Below are 15,109 nucleotides of genomic sequence, written 5' to 3' on the forward strand. Positions count from 1 at the left end.
TGGGTGAGAAGCTCTGAGTCCTGGTCCTGGCGTTCAGGATCAGCGGGACAAGAGGTACCTGAGGGGTCAGGACTCAGCTACATTTGGTTACGGAGCAGTTACTGTGGTTAAGAAGCAGCAGTTAGTTAAAGCAGCAGAGCCAGAGACAGCGAAGGTCTCAGGTCTGCAGGGTCGCGACTACATCTACACTCAAGGGCCTCTTACTCAGAAATCATGACACTGCACTCTCGGGGGACTTTTACATCTAAGGTCCTTGAAGAACGAAGGAGTGCTTTATTTCCCCCACATGGAAACTGTCCTCATCACTTCTTGTGGCGAGTCGCTGCGTCTCCAGAGAGGCGCCTCACGCAGTCTGGTCCACATTATAAAGGGGGACGGACAAAGTCCTGCAGGTGCTAATACTGTTCACCGACCCACTGTTTGCTGGGTGTTTGCCAGTGAAATGCATCCTGGGAGTAGTAGTCTGTTTTCAGCATGACACGCTTGGTTTACTTGGACCAATCAGAGCGGAGCAGGGCTACAGAGACACCTGGGCGGGGTCTGAAGTGACTCACCTCCCTAATGTGAGCACAGTGCATGACGGTATATTATTGCTTGATTCGTGTGGCCATCCTTTGTGGTTGTACACTACTTTTCATGGTGCATTGTGGGATACTGTGAGTCTACTACACAGGGTACGAAAACAAATCCTCACTACACATTTGGACAGCACTAATAAATGCCCAAGTGCGAGTAATTTGGGGCACAGCTCTGGTCCGCAGGTGTTCACAGGTGAGGTCTCTGGATCATATTCGCTGACAAAAGCCTCCAACACCTCATCATCACACACGCTGCTTTTCTCTGTGTGCGTCAAGTGTCTGTGGGTATGATCATAACTTGTGTCATCTGGAGTGAGTGTGTCTGTATGTGTGTGTGTGTGAGTGTGTGAGTGTGTGTGTGTGAGAGAGAGAGACGGGATGTCACCCTGAGTATCTACGCCTGCAGCTCATACACAACACTCACACAGGTCCTGTTCACTGATAACAGCCTGCAGTCTGTACCCGTTACCTGTCGTCATAGCAACAGTAACTCTGGGAGGCAGTGGACGCAGGGTTGCTTAGTTAGGGAGCGGTCCCTAAACGTGTACATGAAGGATGACTCAGCAGTGAGGTCACGTCACCCGAGGCGAAGCCGCAGCTCGTCACCAGGTTAATTGCACCGAGAATAAAAAAAAATCTAAAAGTTGAAGTCTTTACAAAGTCTCAGTCAGCCACCGCCGCCGCCGCCCCCCGCCACAGTCTGACTTACACATCGGCTCTGAGGTTAAAGGTCAGGATGAGCGTGGAGGTCCAGGTGCGTCTGCAGACCCCCAGTCTCACCTCCCCACAACTTGGGCTTTAAAACCTCTGGAGTGAACTTCCTCTCGCGACATCACAGTGTTTAAACTTTCACCGCCTTTTCATGACCTCCACCCTCCTGCCCGGGGTGGGTGCTTCATGCCGACACGTTGACGTCCCTCAGAGCGATGGCGGTGGCGGTCGTCCCTGTGGTGGCGGTGGAGGCGGTTGCCGTGGCGGCAGGCTGTGGAGTCTGTGCGGAGGCGGAGGGGGAGGGCGAGGGGGAGGGGGGGATGATGGACAGGGCTGGAGCGTTCTGATTGGCCGGAGTGGAGCTGATCTGGAACAGGATCTGCTGTAACGTACGTCTCAGGTTCGGATGCAGGCGACGCTGAGTCTGGTAGAAAATCTCCACGGCAACGCACTTCATCACCCCGGCAACCAGGTCCTCGTACAGCGGCACCGTGTACATCCTGGACGTCTGAGGACAGGAGAGAGTTGAGACACTTACAGAGCATTATGGGAAGTGTAGTCAATGAAGTCTTTGTTTAATCTGAGTTAAAGTGATGAGGAGGAGGAGGAGCAGCTCTCGGTTCTCACGTGTTTGTGGAGGAAGGCCCGCACCCGGGGCAGGTCTGGGTAGAACGTGTTCCTCACCACCATCTGAAGCCAGCGGATCTGGACCTCAGCATTCAGACCGTCAAACAGAGCCGAGTAACGACCAGACAGACTCGCCATCGTGTCTTCAGAGACAAACAGAAGTGTGGTCAGTTACACCGTTCACAGCATCGTAAACAACAGCAACAGACCAGTCAGTAACAAAGCAGTCAGTAAAAATAATGAACCCGTCGGTCTCTAACAGACCAGTATCATCTGTCTTCAGTGTTTTCCTGATACTGACCCACTACAGACAGGTCAGTGCTGTCAGTAGGTGGGTTTACATGGACAGTTTTAAACGGTTTCAAATAGGTTAAACCTTTTCTAAAGCGTTCTGTCCGTCATGTATACCTTGAACCAGGTTGATTTCTGGCTGCGTTCGTTATGTGCATGCTCAGGACTTGACGTACTCACGCACGCTTGAGCATGCTGGCTGCCACTCGAGCAAAAGAAGAAGAAATCCACGCCCCAAGATGGACTTCACGAGAAACCTATTTACAACTGGACATACTAAAAGATTACGCCGGCAACATATTGCATACACACTTCCGACTCCAAAAGGCTCGCTCTTCTTCTCCTGCCGCTGGACTCTGAAAGTAGGCATCTGTCTGGCTGCTGTTTAATAAAGAGAAATATTGTAACAGCAAAGACTGCGCTCAACAAATGTAGTATTTCCATGTTTCTGTTTTGTTTTTGGCACAGCTGTAGCACTTCTGTAATCAATATTGTTGTTAACATAGTAACACAATCACTCACAGCTGCGTGCACGTTCGAAACATTCGTTTTGTCGGCACATGTAAACACCCAACCAGCTCCCTTTGTAACCTCAAGCTGAAATCTTCAAACAGATTGATTTAAAACCAAACCTATTTGAAACCGTTTAAAACTGTCCATGTTGACCTTTGACCTAGTGACTCTCAATCAGGACTCTTGCTACATGATGGAGGTTAGGCGCCATCTCTCAGAGACAGTTTGCTCCAACACAACCACTGAGCCCTGAGCAGGTTGTTGTGCTAGCACCAGTAGCATTAACACGCAGCAGCAGCAGCAGCAGCAGCAGTATTACCCTGAGGCAGGGGTGTGTGGTCCAGCATGCGGTCCAGGAACAGGACGATCTGAAAGGTACTCCAGGCTGAGAGGTCGAAGGTGGTCAGGGTCTGCAGGTCTGGAGACTCCATGCTGCTCCACAGATCACACAGATCCTGGACCGGCTGGATCAGACCTGCCCCTGCTGACAGATCCGGTTCGTACAGCGGGGGCCCACAGCCGCTCAGCCAGCGCTCAAATTCCAGACCTGAGGACCAGGACGGGGGGAGGGAGGGAGGAGGGGAGGGGAGGGGAGGGGGGTTCATACTTTAACTTCTTCATACACACACAAGGATTTCTGTTATGGTGGAAGTTAGTGAATGAATAGTTTAGGTTCTGAGTCCAGTTGACGCCTCCTCACCTTCTCTCTGAGCCACAGTCGCCCCCTGCAGCTCGGGGAAGTAGCCCAGGAAGTAGTCGATGAGGTCCTGAGCCACCACGCTTTTAAACTTAAACTGTAATATGTAATCCTGAAAACACACACAGAAACTGTTTACTGTTCTACCATCTAAACGTGTTAAACTTACTGTGAACTTGCACTGCAGTTCTTTTCTTAAACGAAGTAGCCTATAGAAGCGTATAGTTAGACCAGTGTCTCCCTCTGCACAGCAGCTGTTAGTGATGTCGCTCACTGTACGTCATTTTGGTGTCTGCTGAACGACATTAAACGATGAGTATTACACTCTGACTTTCACTTCCTGTTTCTTTTAAGTGTTTTTTTTCATGGTGCTGACCGAGACAGGGTCAGACCGTCTCACCCGGCCTGAAGCAGACCCAGTCTGTCACATCAGTGACGACTGATGAGACAGAGTTAGACCCAGTCAGTGAATCCCTGTCTGTGTGTGTGTGACATATACTGTAGAAATAAGTCTGTACTCAGCCGGGTGTGTCTTTGTTTTGTGTCTCACTGTATTTGAACATGTCTTTCTGTGATTTATAGGGACGATATGGGTTCAGGTTAGGATAAGGAGGTTTAAGTCAGGGTTAGGGTCTCTAGTGAGTGCGTTATATCAGAGAGTGTCCTCACTCGTACAGTGTGTATGTAGGTACTGACCCTAAGGAAACAGTCAAAGCGTCGGACGTCTCCACAGAGCTGAGACAGGTATGACACGAAACAGAAGCCCTTCTCATAGGTGAACAGGTTCATCAGAGTGCTGGGGTTCACACCTGGAGGAGGGAGGGGACAATGACGTCAACTCAACCACATCGGTGTCAATCACACCTGTGTGTGTGTGTGTTTCTGTGTGTGAGTGTGTGGTTACCTGGTTCAAACTTAACCTGTAGTTTGCTCACAGGATTGTTGTCTCCGAGGAGACGCAGCTGTCTGTGCAGGGCGTCCAATCGCACAACCGTTTCCAGACAGGTGAAGGCCTCACCTAGAGACAAGGAGGAGGGGAGCGTTACTCATGGAGGACCAGTCCAGGTGTTGTAGTAACAGCAGCTGGTTGTCTGGTCTCTGTAGTGATACAGTACTCAGACAAAAGTACATGGACGGCCTTTTGGCGCTCTACACTGTGAAACTGAACCTCCTCATTTATATAATCTATCTGAATATGAAGCTGCAATTAAAGATTAAATCTGCCCGCCGGGCTTTCAGCCAATCAATAAACCGGACTGGACTCACAACACTAGTGCACTGTACGAACAGGACCAAAGTCTCTAACTGCTGTGGAGATACTGATGAGGAAGGTCAGCTCTGTTCTGGGATGTCCCCCCACACCCAGTGATGGTGGTGGGAGACAGGAGGATGACAGAGAGCTTTAACTCTAACCCTCCATTAAAGGGATACTTCACTCAAAATCGATAATTCACCAATTTTCTACTCACCGTCATGCCAAGGAAGGGTTTGGAGAACTTACGTTTCAAAACCATCCAATCCAAGTGTCCTGAAGCCGCGACATGAAAAAGTTGTTCGGAAAAAAATTATTTGATCTCTGTTTTTAGCCTTGTTGTGCAAGATGTTCTTCCGTGTACATCATACATCCAATGGTTTACAATGACGAACGAACATCTCACAGCAAATCTCCTGCATGCGCACAAACATCAACAGAGCCACTGGGAGCTACTGCTACATCAAGGCTAAAAACAGAGCTCAAATTATTTTTTTCTGAACAAGTTTTTCATGCCGCAGCTTCAGGACACTTGGGTCAGTACGGACGAGCAGTATGGAGTTATCTGGATGTTTCATAGTGTGTGTTTTGGACGATTCAAAAGTGAGCTCTATCCACCACCATTATATGAATATCCGTTGCCAGCCGGACCCCCCCTGGAACTCCAAAAGCGTTTTGATAACTCAGAAAGTTCTCCAAACCCTTCCTTGGCATGACGGTGAGTAGAAAATTGGTGAATTATCGATTTTGGGTGAAGTATCCCTTTAACCCTAACCCTCCATTAGGGGACGGCTGTAATGCTGTTTTCATCTCAGGAGATTAAAACGTTATTTGATATTATATTATTATATTATACTGATATTATATATGATATTTCAGGGTTAGTGTTAGCGGTGGGGTCGGTGTTTTCTGTAGTACCTCCACAGTTAGCCGCAGCAGGTGCAGTGTTGTGAGCAGCACTCGTACCGTAGGCCTCAGTAGTGATCCTCCTCTGGGCGTACGTAGCCAGCCCCTCGCTCAGCCACATCTCCTCCCACGTGGCGTTGGTGACCGCGTTTCCGAACCAGCCGTGGGCGATCTCGTGGATGACGTCGATCAGCAGGAACTCGCTGCTCTCCAGGATGGAGGCGATGATGAAGGTGAGACAGGGGTTTTCCATGGCGACGATGGGAAAGGAGGGGGGGAGGAACACGATGTCACACCTGAGGGGACGTAAGCGTGACAGGGTTACTCGTTTTCAGCCGTTACAACATTAAATCCCACTCGACTGCGACCTCACCTGCCCCACAGGTAAGGCCCAAACAGCTTCTCGGCCACGCCCAGCCAGTGCTCCACGCTGCCGCCCAACTTCTTCACCGCGCAGGACAACAGACACGGCTCCGCCCACACACGACTCCTAATCAGAGGTGGAGGATGAGGACGGGTCAGTTAAGTTCATCAATGAACAGTAGATCCGTCTGTAAATCCTGATGATCACAGACAGTGAGATTTACACATGGTGGATGTTTTACAGGTGGTCACAGTCACAGGAACTGATTTTTGACATGTTGGTGTATGAACAATGTTGTTTGTTTCCACCTCCAGCTGTTACAGATCAACATGATGATTTATGTGCTGTGGTATCTGTGTCAGCTGATGACTCTAAGTCGGTGCCCCTCTCTTTCAGCTCTGTGTTTGGTCTCCACCAGCTCTGCTCAGCAGCTGCTCTCTGACCGAGTCTCAGCAGGTGGAGGACAGAGGCTGTTTACAGATGTTGCTCTGAGAACAGCTGGGTGAGACACTGAAACTCACTGTAAAGCTGAGAGGGGATTCTGCTGATAACCGTCTTCTCACAATGTAATTATAAAATCATAACAATAACATAATATAAATGATCAGTGATTTAAATAAACAAAAATGTAAAATGCTTCAATGCAGGGACCTTGGGACTTATTGAAACATTTTCAGGTTATAAGATTTTTTTGAAATTATAAAATCTTCAGTTCAGTTGACCACAAATTATTTCATCCCCTCCTCCGCTACCTCACACTTTCTTAGTACGAGTGGTTGTTGCTCAGAGAAAATGGAAAACAGACATATGATGAGTCTTCTACACAGCAAAACACCAGTTATGCCTCAGTGATATTAAAGGCAGTTAAGTGTTTTTGGAGATGTTAACATGAAGGAGAAAGACATAATGAAGTCAGGGGCAGTCGGGGCTGAACGACCTCGGGCCAACGTCCACATGCTGCAGCTCTCCGGCCACCAAGGCCACCAGGTAGGACGGGACAGGATACTCCATGGAGAACTGGAAGACCCGGTCGTGTTTGGAGTAGGAGCTGCGAGACGCACTCATCAGGACCGTCACTCCATCAGGGACCTGGAGAGGGAGAGGAAGAGGAAAACGAGGAGGACATTTACAAATGTTTTCTCTCCTCCTGCCTGAACCAAACTACTGTGAATATAATGCTCTGCTGTGTCCTGGTTCTCCTCCACAGTGACTCACCTCCGCACCAGGATCCAGACCTAAAGGACTGAATCTGGTCTGAGCTAACTTCCAGTGAAAAGGCAAGGCAATTTTATTTGTATGGCCCATTTTTACAAACAGTTTGTCTCAAAGGGCTTTACATACTGTAGCAACATTACAACATCCTCTGCTCTAACTTTGCGTTCACACCAAAAGCTTCTAAAGCTTCAAAAATGCCAGAAGTCATTCATTTTCAATGAGAGCCCGGAAACCTGAGTGACCAAAGCATCACCTGCCGTCAGCCATGCTTCCAAAGCGTCCAAAGCTGGAAGTTGAGTCTTGGTTAACTCATAATTAGCTATAATTATAATTAGGTGTGACGTGGTTCGGCTTCAACCAGTCAGAACAGAAGTGTCCTTTGGCTCCTTTAAATGATGAGCACGATCAAACTTTGACATCAAAGCAGCTAAAAATATTTTGCCGCTTTGGAAGCAATCTTGTCTGAAGCGCATCCTCGGGCGACTTTGCCGCTTTGGAAGCTTTTGGTGTGGACGCACAGTTCGACCCTCAAAAAACTCCCAGGAAAACCCTTTTAACGGGGAAAAACAGGAGAAACCTCAGGGTGAGCAACAGAGGAGGGATCCCTCACCCAGGACGGGCAGATGTGTAATAGATGTTATATACAGACAAGAAAACAGTTTATAGCACAGAACATGGAAAAACATGGGAATGGTTAACATGAGCTGATGGAGGCAGCTACTGAATTGAAAGGATGAAGAGTTTGATCCTCAGGGCTGACAGCGAGTTTAGCTTGGAGTCCATTAAATCCATGTATATCAGTATCTATGGTAACAACAGTGTATCCAGCTCTACAGCAGTGACAGTTCAAGTGTCGGAGGTGAGACTCACCCTAACAGTGGCGGTGTACGTGCTCTTGATGGCCGGTGTGTCGAAGCAGGGGAAGAAGGAGCGGTTGCACACCGAGTGACCCTGAGTGAAGACGAGAGGACGAGTCTGACCACAGGTCAGCTCAGAGTCCAGCCACCAGATCTGACAGAGAGACAGACAGGGTTGATACACACACTCCTCCTCTCTCTCTTTCTTTTGGCTTCCCTTTTAGTTTCATTTATACTGAGCAGCTTACACACTTACTCAATTACATACAAGTATCCTTAGTTATTTATTTATTATTATTCTTTTTCAAATTGTGTATTGTTTCTTATTTCGCCCGATTACATTCTTGTGGGCTAAAACATCGGAGGAGGTAGACTGTATGCCCTGCTCTTTATTATATCAATATATTTATATTATAATTGTGATACGGATGTGATGTGATACTCAATGTAAATATGGTTTCTGTTCTAATGTGCCTTAAAAAAAGGATTGATACATGTGATCAGACCAGTCAGGTTGACGGTACTGGTCGGTCTTAATCATAAACAAGAGTGCGATGTGGTCTTCTCACCGCTGGGCCATCTGTGGTGGTGTAGCGGATCGTGATCTGAATCAGTCGACCCGGTTTCACGGCTGCTGTCGGCAGGCTAATGTTGAGCGAAGATCCATAATCTGTGAACGGGTCGATCCGGTATGTGAGGGAGGTGGGCTCCTCCTGCCCGGCTCCGGGGACCTTACAGTCTATGGAGTGGATCAGCAGGGAGGCGTGGGAGTCCAGGACCAGAGTGTGAGTGTCTGCTTGTACGGGGATCAGGTCCAGGACCAGCCAGCCGCTCATCTCCTTCACAGCAAAGTTCAACCGCAGGTCCAGGTGGAAATGTCGCAGCTGGAAGCAACTGAAGTTGGACGCCGAGGCCACGTCCACCAAGGGGCACCGCGGAGACCCAGGACCCGGAGCCGCCGAGGGCCGCGTCGAGTCCCCAATACACCTGCCGCCAGACACCGGCAGGGACTTCCGGCAGCAGCACAAGGAGGTGGGAGTCTGGTAGAGCTCCGCCATCATGAGCTACACCCGGGACTAAACCCCACTCAGACCTGGTCTAACTGCATCAAACACCAACGAGAACCAAAAGAGAGCTCTTTAATATTTCAAAACCAACACTGACCTTTCTCACAATGTCAGAAAAGACTAGATCTGACTACAATTAACACCAGTTTTAAATCAGACTCTGCCTGTGTGAACCAGACTAGACTACATTCAAAAATCAGATTTAGTCAAAGTTTAACAAAACCTCTCTGTAAACCAGACATAAAGTAAGGACACTTGTGATCAAACAAAGTGGACTATCTGCTTCTAGACCCACTTGAAACCCAGGCCAGACAGTGATAACACAGTTTAAAAAACAAACAAACTATTTAGTCCATTTATGTGAGTTAAACAAACTATTAACACCGAGATGGAGTAAGTTCAGGTCAAATGACCATTAAAAAAGCCTGACTGAACCAAAAACCAGTAGTCAACTCACTTTTTCACCAGTCTGGTCTGAGCCCAGGGCTAAAGTCAATGTAATATACCTACATGACATGTTCCCAAAACCAGCTTACATTCAAAACCCTACTTAAGTCTATCTGACTTCTGACTGGAGGGAACCACTAACAATAATAATAATAATAATAATAATAATAATAATAATAATAATAATAATAATAATATTATAATAATAAAAAATAAATAAATAAACACTAATAAGGACACTTAAGCTTAAACCCCGTATTAAATACACTTCTGGCCTAATTCACCAACTGCTTCCTCATTTAAAGTCCAGTTTAACGCCCTTGAACCAAACTTAGTCTACATTTAAACCCGGTTTTAAACCAAAAAAGACTGAATGAACTTAACCTATTGTGAGACGGATTGGACTGCATTCAAAAACAACCAACTCAACTCACGGACATGGTAAACACAGGTGAGCCAGAGCCGAGGTTTCATTAACCCAGGGTCCAGTTTCAGCTCATTTAAACCGGTCTTGGTCCACAGACAGTAAACACACTTTAACACCACACATTGACTGTGTCAAGGTGTAATGTAAACACAAAGGCCAAACCACATCAACAAAAACACACCAAGTTTATGTCCGACTGGACACACATACACACACACACACACCGACACATCTGAAGCCTGGTCAGTCTGTTGACACGTTTAACCCGGGTTATATCCGAGGCTAGCTGCTGCTTGGGTTAATTAGCACCTTTAGCTTTAAACCGAGCTGATCCTGTCGGGAGTTAGAGGTCAAACACGGCGGCAGCGTCAACTAATCCAACTTATTATCCAACTAACCTGGTTAGCACCGCCGGCTAATTAGCACACTCACACACAGTAATTAGCATTAGCAGCAGAGAGCTCATTATTATTAGTTGGTTTTAAAAGGACGAAGCGGTTTAAGTAAAATCCATCAGGACACGGATCAGAAGAAACAGACGGACAGACAGTCAGACAAACACCGGCTCTTCCTGGTGCGCTCAGACCGGGCTGCCTGCTCTCTGTCCGGTCACTGAATCCAGGTCCTCCCGGTGGCTGAGACGTTAGCAGGAGGTGGAGGTGTTGCTGCCTGTCTGTCTGCCTGCCTGCCTGTCTGCCTGCCTGCCTGTCTGTCTGCCTGTGTGTGGAGGACAGAGCAGAGGGAGGGGCACAGACAGCGTCCCCAGACAAAGACACGGGGGACACCGCCGAGGAGCCAGAGGACAGCGGAGGATCTGCTCCCGAGCAAACAGGAAGTAAGAACAGCAGGGAAAAGTTTCTGCGACCGGGGAGGGGAGGGGCGCTGTGGAGCAAGGGATAAAGCCCAGCCAGGTGTGTGTGCGTGTGTGTGTGTGTGTGTGTGTGTGTGTGTGCGTGCGTGCGTGCGTGCGTGCGTGCGTGCGTGCGTGCGTGCGTGTGTGTGTGTGTGTGTGTGTGTGTGTGTGTGTGTGTGTGTGTGTGTGTGTGTGATAGCGTCTCACATCCAAACTGCTCCAACCAAATAATATTGGCGTTATAAAATAACGGCGCTACTTTTTTTTTTTTCCAGTTAACGAGTAATCAAAAAAAGTTACTATTTCCTGCCCCGTTACAACGCCCCGTTTCTGACAATTAAATGCGCCTTTACTCACCTTTATTTGACTCAAGAAGTCCCGTCCGTTTACCTGGAACTATAACCAACTCACTCAGTCAGTATTCCTCCGCACAGGCAGGCCGCCACGCTGTGTCGCTAAGTAACTACGTTACTGAATTGCCACATTATAAAAGTAATTGATAACCAGAAAAAGTAACTGTTGCATTACATTTTTTTTTCTTATAAAATGTTCAAACATGTCAAATTACTTTGACTTGCCCCCTAACCCCGTCACCCTACCTCCCCCTTATCTGGAACTACCTAACTCACTCAGTATTCCTCCGCAGAGGCAGGCTTTAAAGGTAGAGTCTGGAGGTTTGTTCGTAGTTTGTAAACAAAACATTAAACTGGGCCCCTCTAGCAGCAGTTTCAGAAACGTAACTTTGTCAGGACTGTAAAGAAAAAGGAAATACAGTGTAGTGAAGTGCTGGAGCGGCGGTCCGATACCCAGCCGTCGCGGCAACGGGAGTGTTGTGGTGAGCTGGGAAGCTGTGCTAGCCGCCATCGCTAGTGGGTGTTAGCAGTGGCGGAGAGCATCTGCCGCTAGCACTTGCTTGCATCCGGAACAGCTAGCGGGGTTAGCGGCCCTCCTACTCTGCAGCATGAGCTTCACCTGAGCTCTGTCATTGGCTGGAGAGAAAACACAGACTCTCCACTAGGGCTGTAGCCGATATCCGAGTACTCAAATAAGCCGTTTTCCCACTAAAATTAGCGGGTCGACGCGGGTTTTTTAAACGCGGGTTGACCCGCTAACAATCGGCATTTGGCCCCTTTCCCATTGACCAAAATGGGCCGAGTCTGACCCCCCGCTGGGGGATCAGACAGAGCATAAACCAGTCGCCCCGCTCTCATCCGCGGTGCAAGAGACACACACAGTCATGCCACAGCCGCCCGCCGCGGAGTGTCCGCCCGCTGAGGCAGACGAGGTGTCTGGCCGACCTGCGGAGCACCAGGACCGCGGAGGACAGCGAGTCTGCTGCGGCCGGATGACGGACGTCCGTGGCACAACACGTCAGTTAAACAGACTGTCGCTTCTTTTCTTTTCTTCAATCGTTTTTGGTCAGTGTTCTCTGATCTTTTGATCCCAGTCTCGGATGAGAGCAGAGCGGAGCAGAGCTTTGTTTTGGTACGTGATATGAGACGCGACCGGCGCGATGACGTAGCGTCACGTAACGCTCAGCGTCAAAACGTAAATTAGCGGGTTGACGCGGGTCTGGCGTTCCCACTGCAAGCCGTTCGGAGCCGAGCCGATTAAAGGCGATTTTAACCCGCGTCGCTTGCCGAGTCGTTTGACCGCGTCAACGCAGCTCGGTGCGCCTTTCCCACTGCCACCAAAAGCCGATTGTTAGCGGGTTTAAACGGGTTTTTTGACCAGTAGGAAAGGGGTAATAGAGTAGGGGAGACCGGGGTTGGTTGGCTACAGGGGTTGGTTGGCACACCCCTGTTTTCTGGCCTCCTGTTGGTCACAGACTCACAAATGTGACATCAAAATGATCATCTTTTTGAGCTGCACTTATCTAGTTTGTTAAAACATCTGAAAATGACTCACTTTTTTGCTGAGGGCAAAATATCATTTTTTTAGCACCAAAAGTAAAAAATTGCCCCCCGCACTTAAAGTGTTATAAAATTGCTTTGGATAAAGATATTGGAAATGTGTTACTTCCAGCTTGTAGAGATAGGAGTCAGCTTCAATTTGATATGAAACTTGAAAGTCTTTGATGAGTGATGTTAACTGGGCAACATCATATATTCACAAAAGTGGGTTTGTTTTGGTCGGGGTTGGTTGGCACACTCATGTTGGGGTTGGTTGGCACACACAAACCAACCCCAACATGCAGTATACATATATTAAATGTGATTAAACATAATTTCATACAATTCAGTGCACTGAGTGCAAGAAATGGGCACATGACTTATGCAGTGAAATGGGCCACAAAGCCTACATATGCCAATACTGTAATTCCAGTGATTCTATATAGGCCTAAATGTAAATAATCAGCATCCACCCCACACAGCAAATCTAAAACACAGCGAGATAGAAATAAATAAAAAATACAAAGAGGTGATATGCTATATTTAAGAATAAATTATATGTTGATTGAATATTTTCTCTTTAAAAAAAAAAAACGCTCAAATCATTTACTGTTGCCCCGACACACCAACCCTGTGTCGGGGCTGGTTGGCACAAGTGCGCAGTATGATTTTATTCATAAATAAATTGATTTTAGAATATAACTGTGGACATGGAAATGTGTTTAGTTAAAGCTGACACCTTCACCTTTCATTTGATGCTGGTTTGAGTATTCTCACATAAATGATGCCAGAGTGCTATGGCAAAGAGTGAAAAGTGTGCCAACCAACCCCGGTCTCCCCTACTCGCTCGGCTTGGGCGGTATCCGAGTTCCATTTCACTACTCGGATAAGCCTACTTCAAAAATATTTTTAGACGCTTTTCCTGTGACTGGCGTCCAAGTTCGATTGTGCTGGTCACCCGATGTAATTGTTTTCTTGTGTGTGTTTTAGGCTATAAATTAATTAATCCAGTTTTGCTCTGTTTGATTCTATTCTCAGACTGAACTGTCTTATTGTCTTGAATGGATGGATACTGAAACAGATAAAGTGATACCTTAACAAGACTCTGTACATCCCATAACATAAACACTACTACATAACATAAACACTCTCAATCCAATGGAGACATATGTCTGTTGGTTTTAAAGATCTGAAGAGCAACTGAAAATTATCAAAAAATAAAATAAAAACATGAGAGGATTTAAAGAGAGAACAAAAGTTTTTTAATAAAGTGGACAGAAACAGGAAGCACCACAAAACGTTCATTCTTAAAATAGATTTCATTTTTATTTCTTAGAGCAGACCCCCCCTTCCGACAAGGCAATTATCAAGTCATGCTATAAGGCTGTTATAAAAACACAGCGCGCGCGCACGCACACACACACACACACACACACACACACACACACACACACACACACACACACACACACACACACACACACACACACACACACACACACACACACACACACACACACACACACACACACACACACACTCCAAAGCTGTTTGATAAATGTGATAGAAAATGAGCTGACATAAAAAAAAAATCTAACTTCCTATGGTTCTTATACAGTTCAGCCTCTGTTTGGCTTTCACAGCCCGGCTTTTTATTTTGGTAGCTCTGTCCCTCAGCTACGATGCTGTGAGATGAACACATGACGATCAGAGCTTCATGAGATCAGGTCTTCAAAAAAGAGCGACTGTGACGACAACAGACTGACATACAGATCATCACATTAAACACAGGTAACACACCTGATGACAGTTTAAAGTCAAATCCCCTTTATGTGTCCTATAAATATCCTCTCAGTGTGTGGACGTTAGCTGGAGCTCATCATACTCGTTCACAGAGGCAGAGTTTAGGTGTCCAGGCCTCATTAGGTCTGGTCTGGTCTAGGTCTCTGAAAACTGGGACCTGATCTTTACATGTGCAGACACAAGACCTGGCGAGCATCATCCAGAGTCAAGATGAAGCCCGAATAATCTCCGCTCAGCCAGCTGTCCACTCAGAGACATGTTCACTGCAACCTTTCCACTCAGTCGTGCTGCATTCAGGTTCCTCTGCATCAGATTTGTTGACGCATTACAGGAGAGCGTTCAGATTGTTACTTCAAGCTGAGCCACATTCAGTCTAATCATGGACATTTAAAACAGTCAAGAGGAAAATTAATCATTTTGGGAGGATTTTTAACAATAAGGGGGTCACATTGTAATGATCCTTCTCCAGACCTTCTCTGGACATCCAAATCACACAGCGGCAGGTCACCATGGTAACTCAGAATGTGTTTATGACGACAAAACAAATCTTTATAAATAATAACAACCACTGACCGGATTCACATCAGCTGATTAACCACTGTTACACAG

The 15,109-nt window shown here is 47.2% G+C and overlaps 1 protein-coding gene across 3 annotated transcripts; it reads right to left on the reverse strand.

Annotated features, from left to right (window-relative positions):
• Positions 1–1,440: 1,440 nt before the first annotated feature.
• On the reverse strand, positions 1,441–10,786 carry rnpepl1 (arginyl aminopeptidase like 1). Of its 3 annotated transcripts, none has more exons than XM_083985326.1 (12): positions 10,351–10,786; positions 8,581–9,113; positions 8,025–8,165; positions 6,877–7,028; positions 5,949–6,065; positions 5,588–5,871; positions 4,322–4,435; positions 4,114–4,226; positions 3,421–3,529; positions 3,040–3,267; positions 1,917–2,059; positions 1,441–1,797 (listed from the first exon to the last, which is right to left on the reverse strand). In XM_083985326.1, exons 2-12 carry the CDS (start codon positions 9,070–9,072, stop codon positions 1,474–1,476), a joined length of 2,217 nt encoding a protein of 738 aa, XP_083841452.1. In that variant the 5' UTR covers positions 9,073–9,113; positions 10,351–10,786; the 3' UTR covers positions 1,441–1,473. The 3 variants fall into 3 exon arrangements, with proteins under 3 accessions (XP_083841452.1, XP_083841451.1, XP_083841453.1); XM_083985325.1 differs by having other exon boundaries at positions 9,536–10,786; XM_083985327.1 differs by having other exon boundaries at positions 5,636–5,871; positions 8,581–10,786.
• Positions 10,787–15,109: the final 4,323 nt, after the last annotated feature.

Source organism: Trachurus trachurus (genome assembly GCF_905171665.1).
Source record: "Trachurus trachurus genome assembly, chromosome: 13".
Classification (NCBI taxonomy): domain Eukaryota; kingdom Metazoa; phylum Chordata; class Actinopteri; order Carangiformes; family Carangidae; genus Trachurus; species Trachurus trachurus.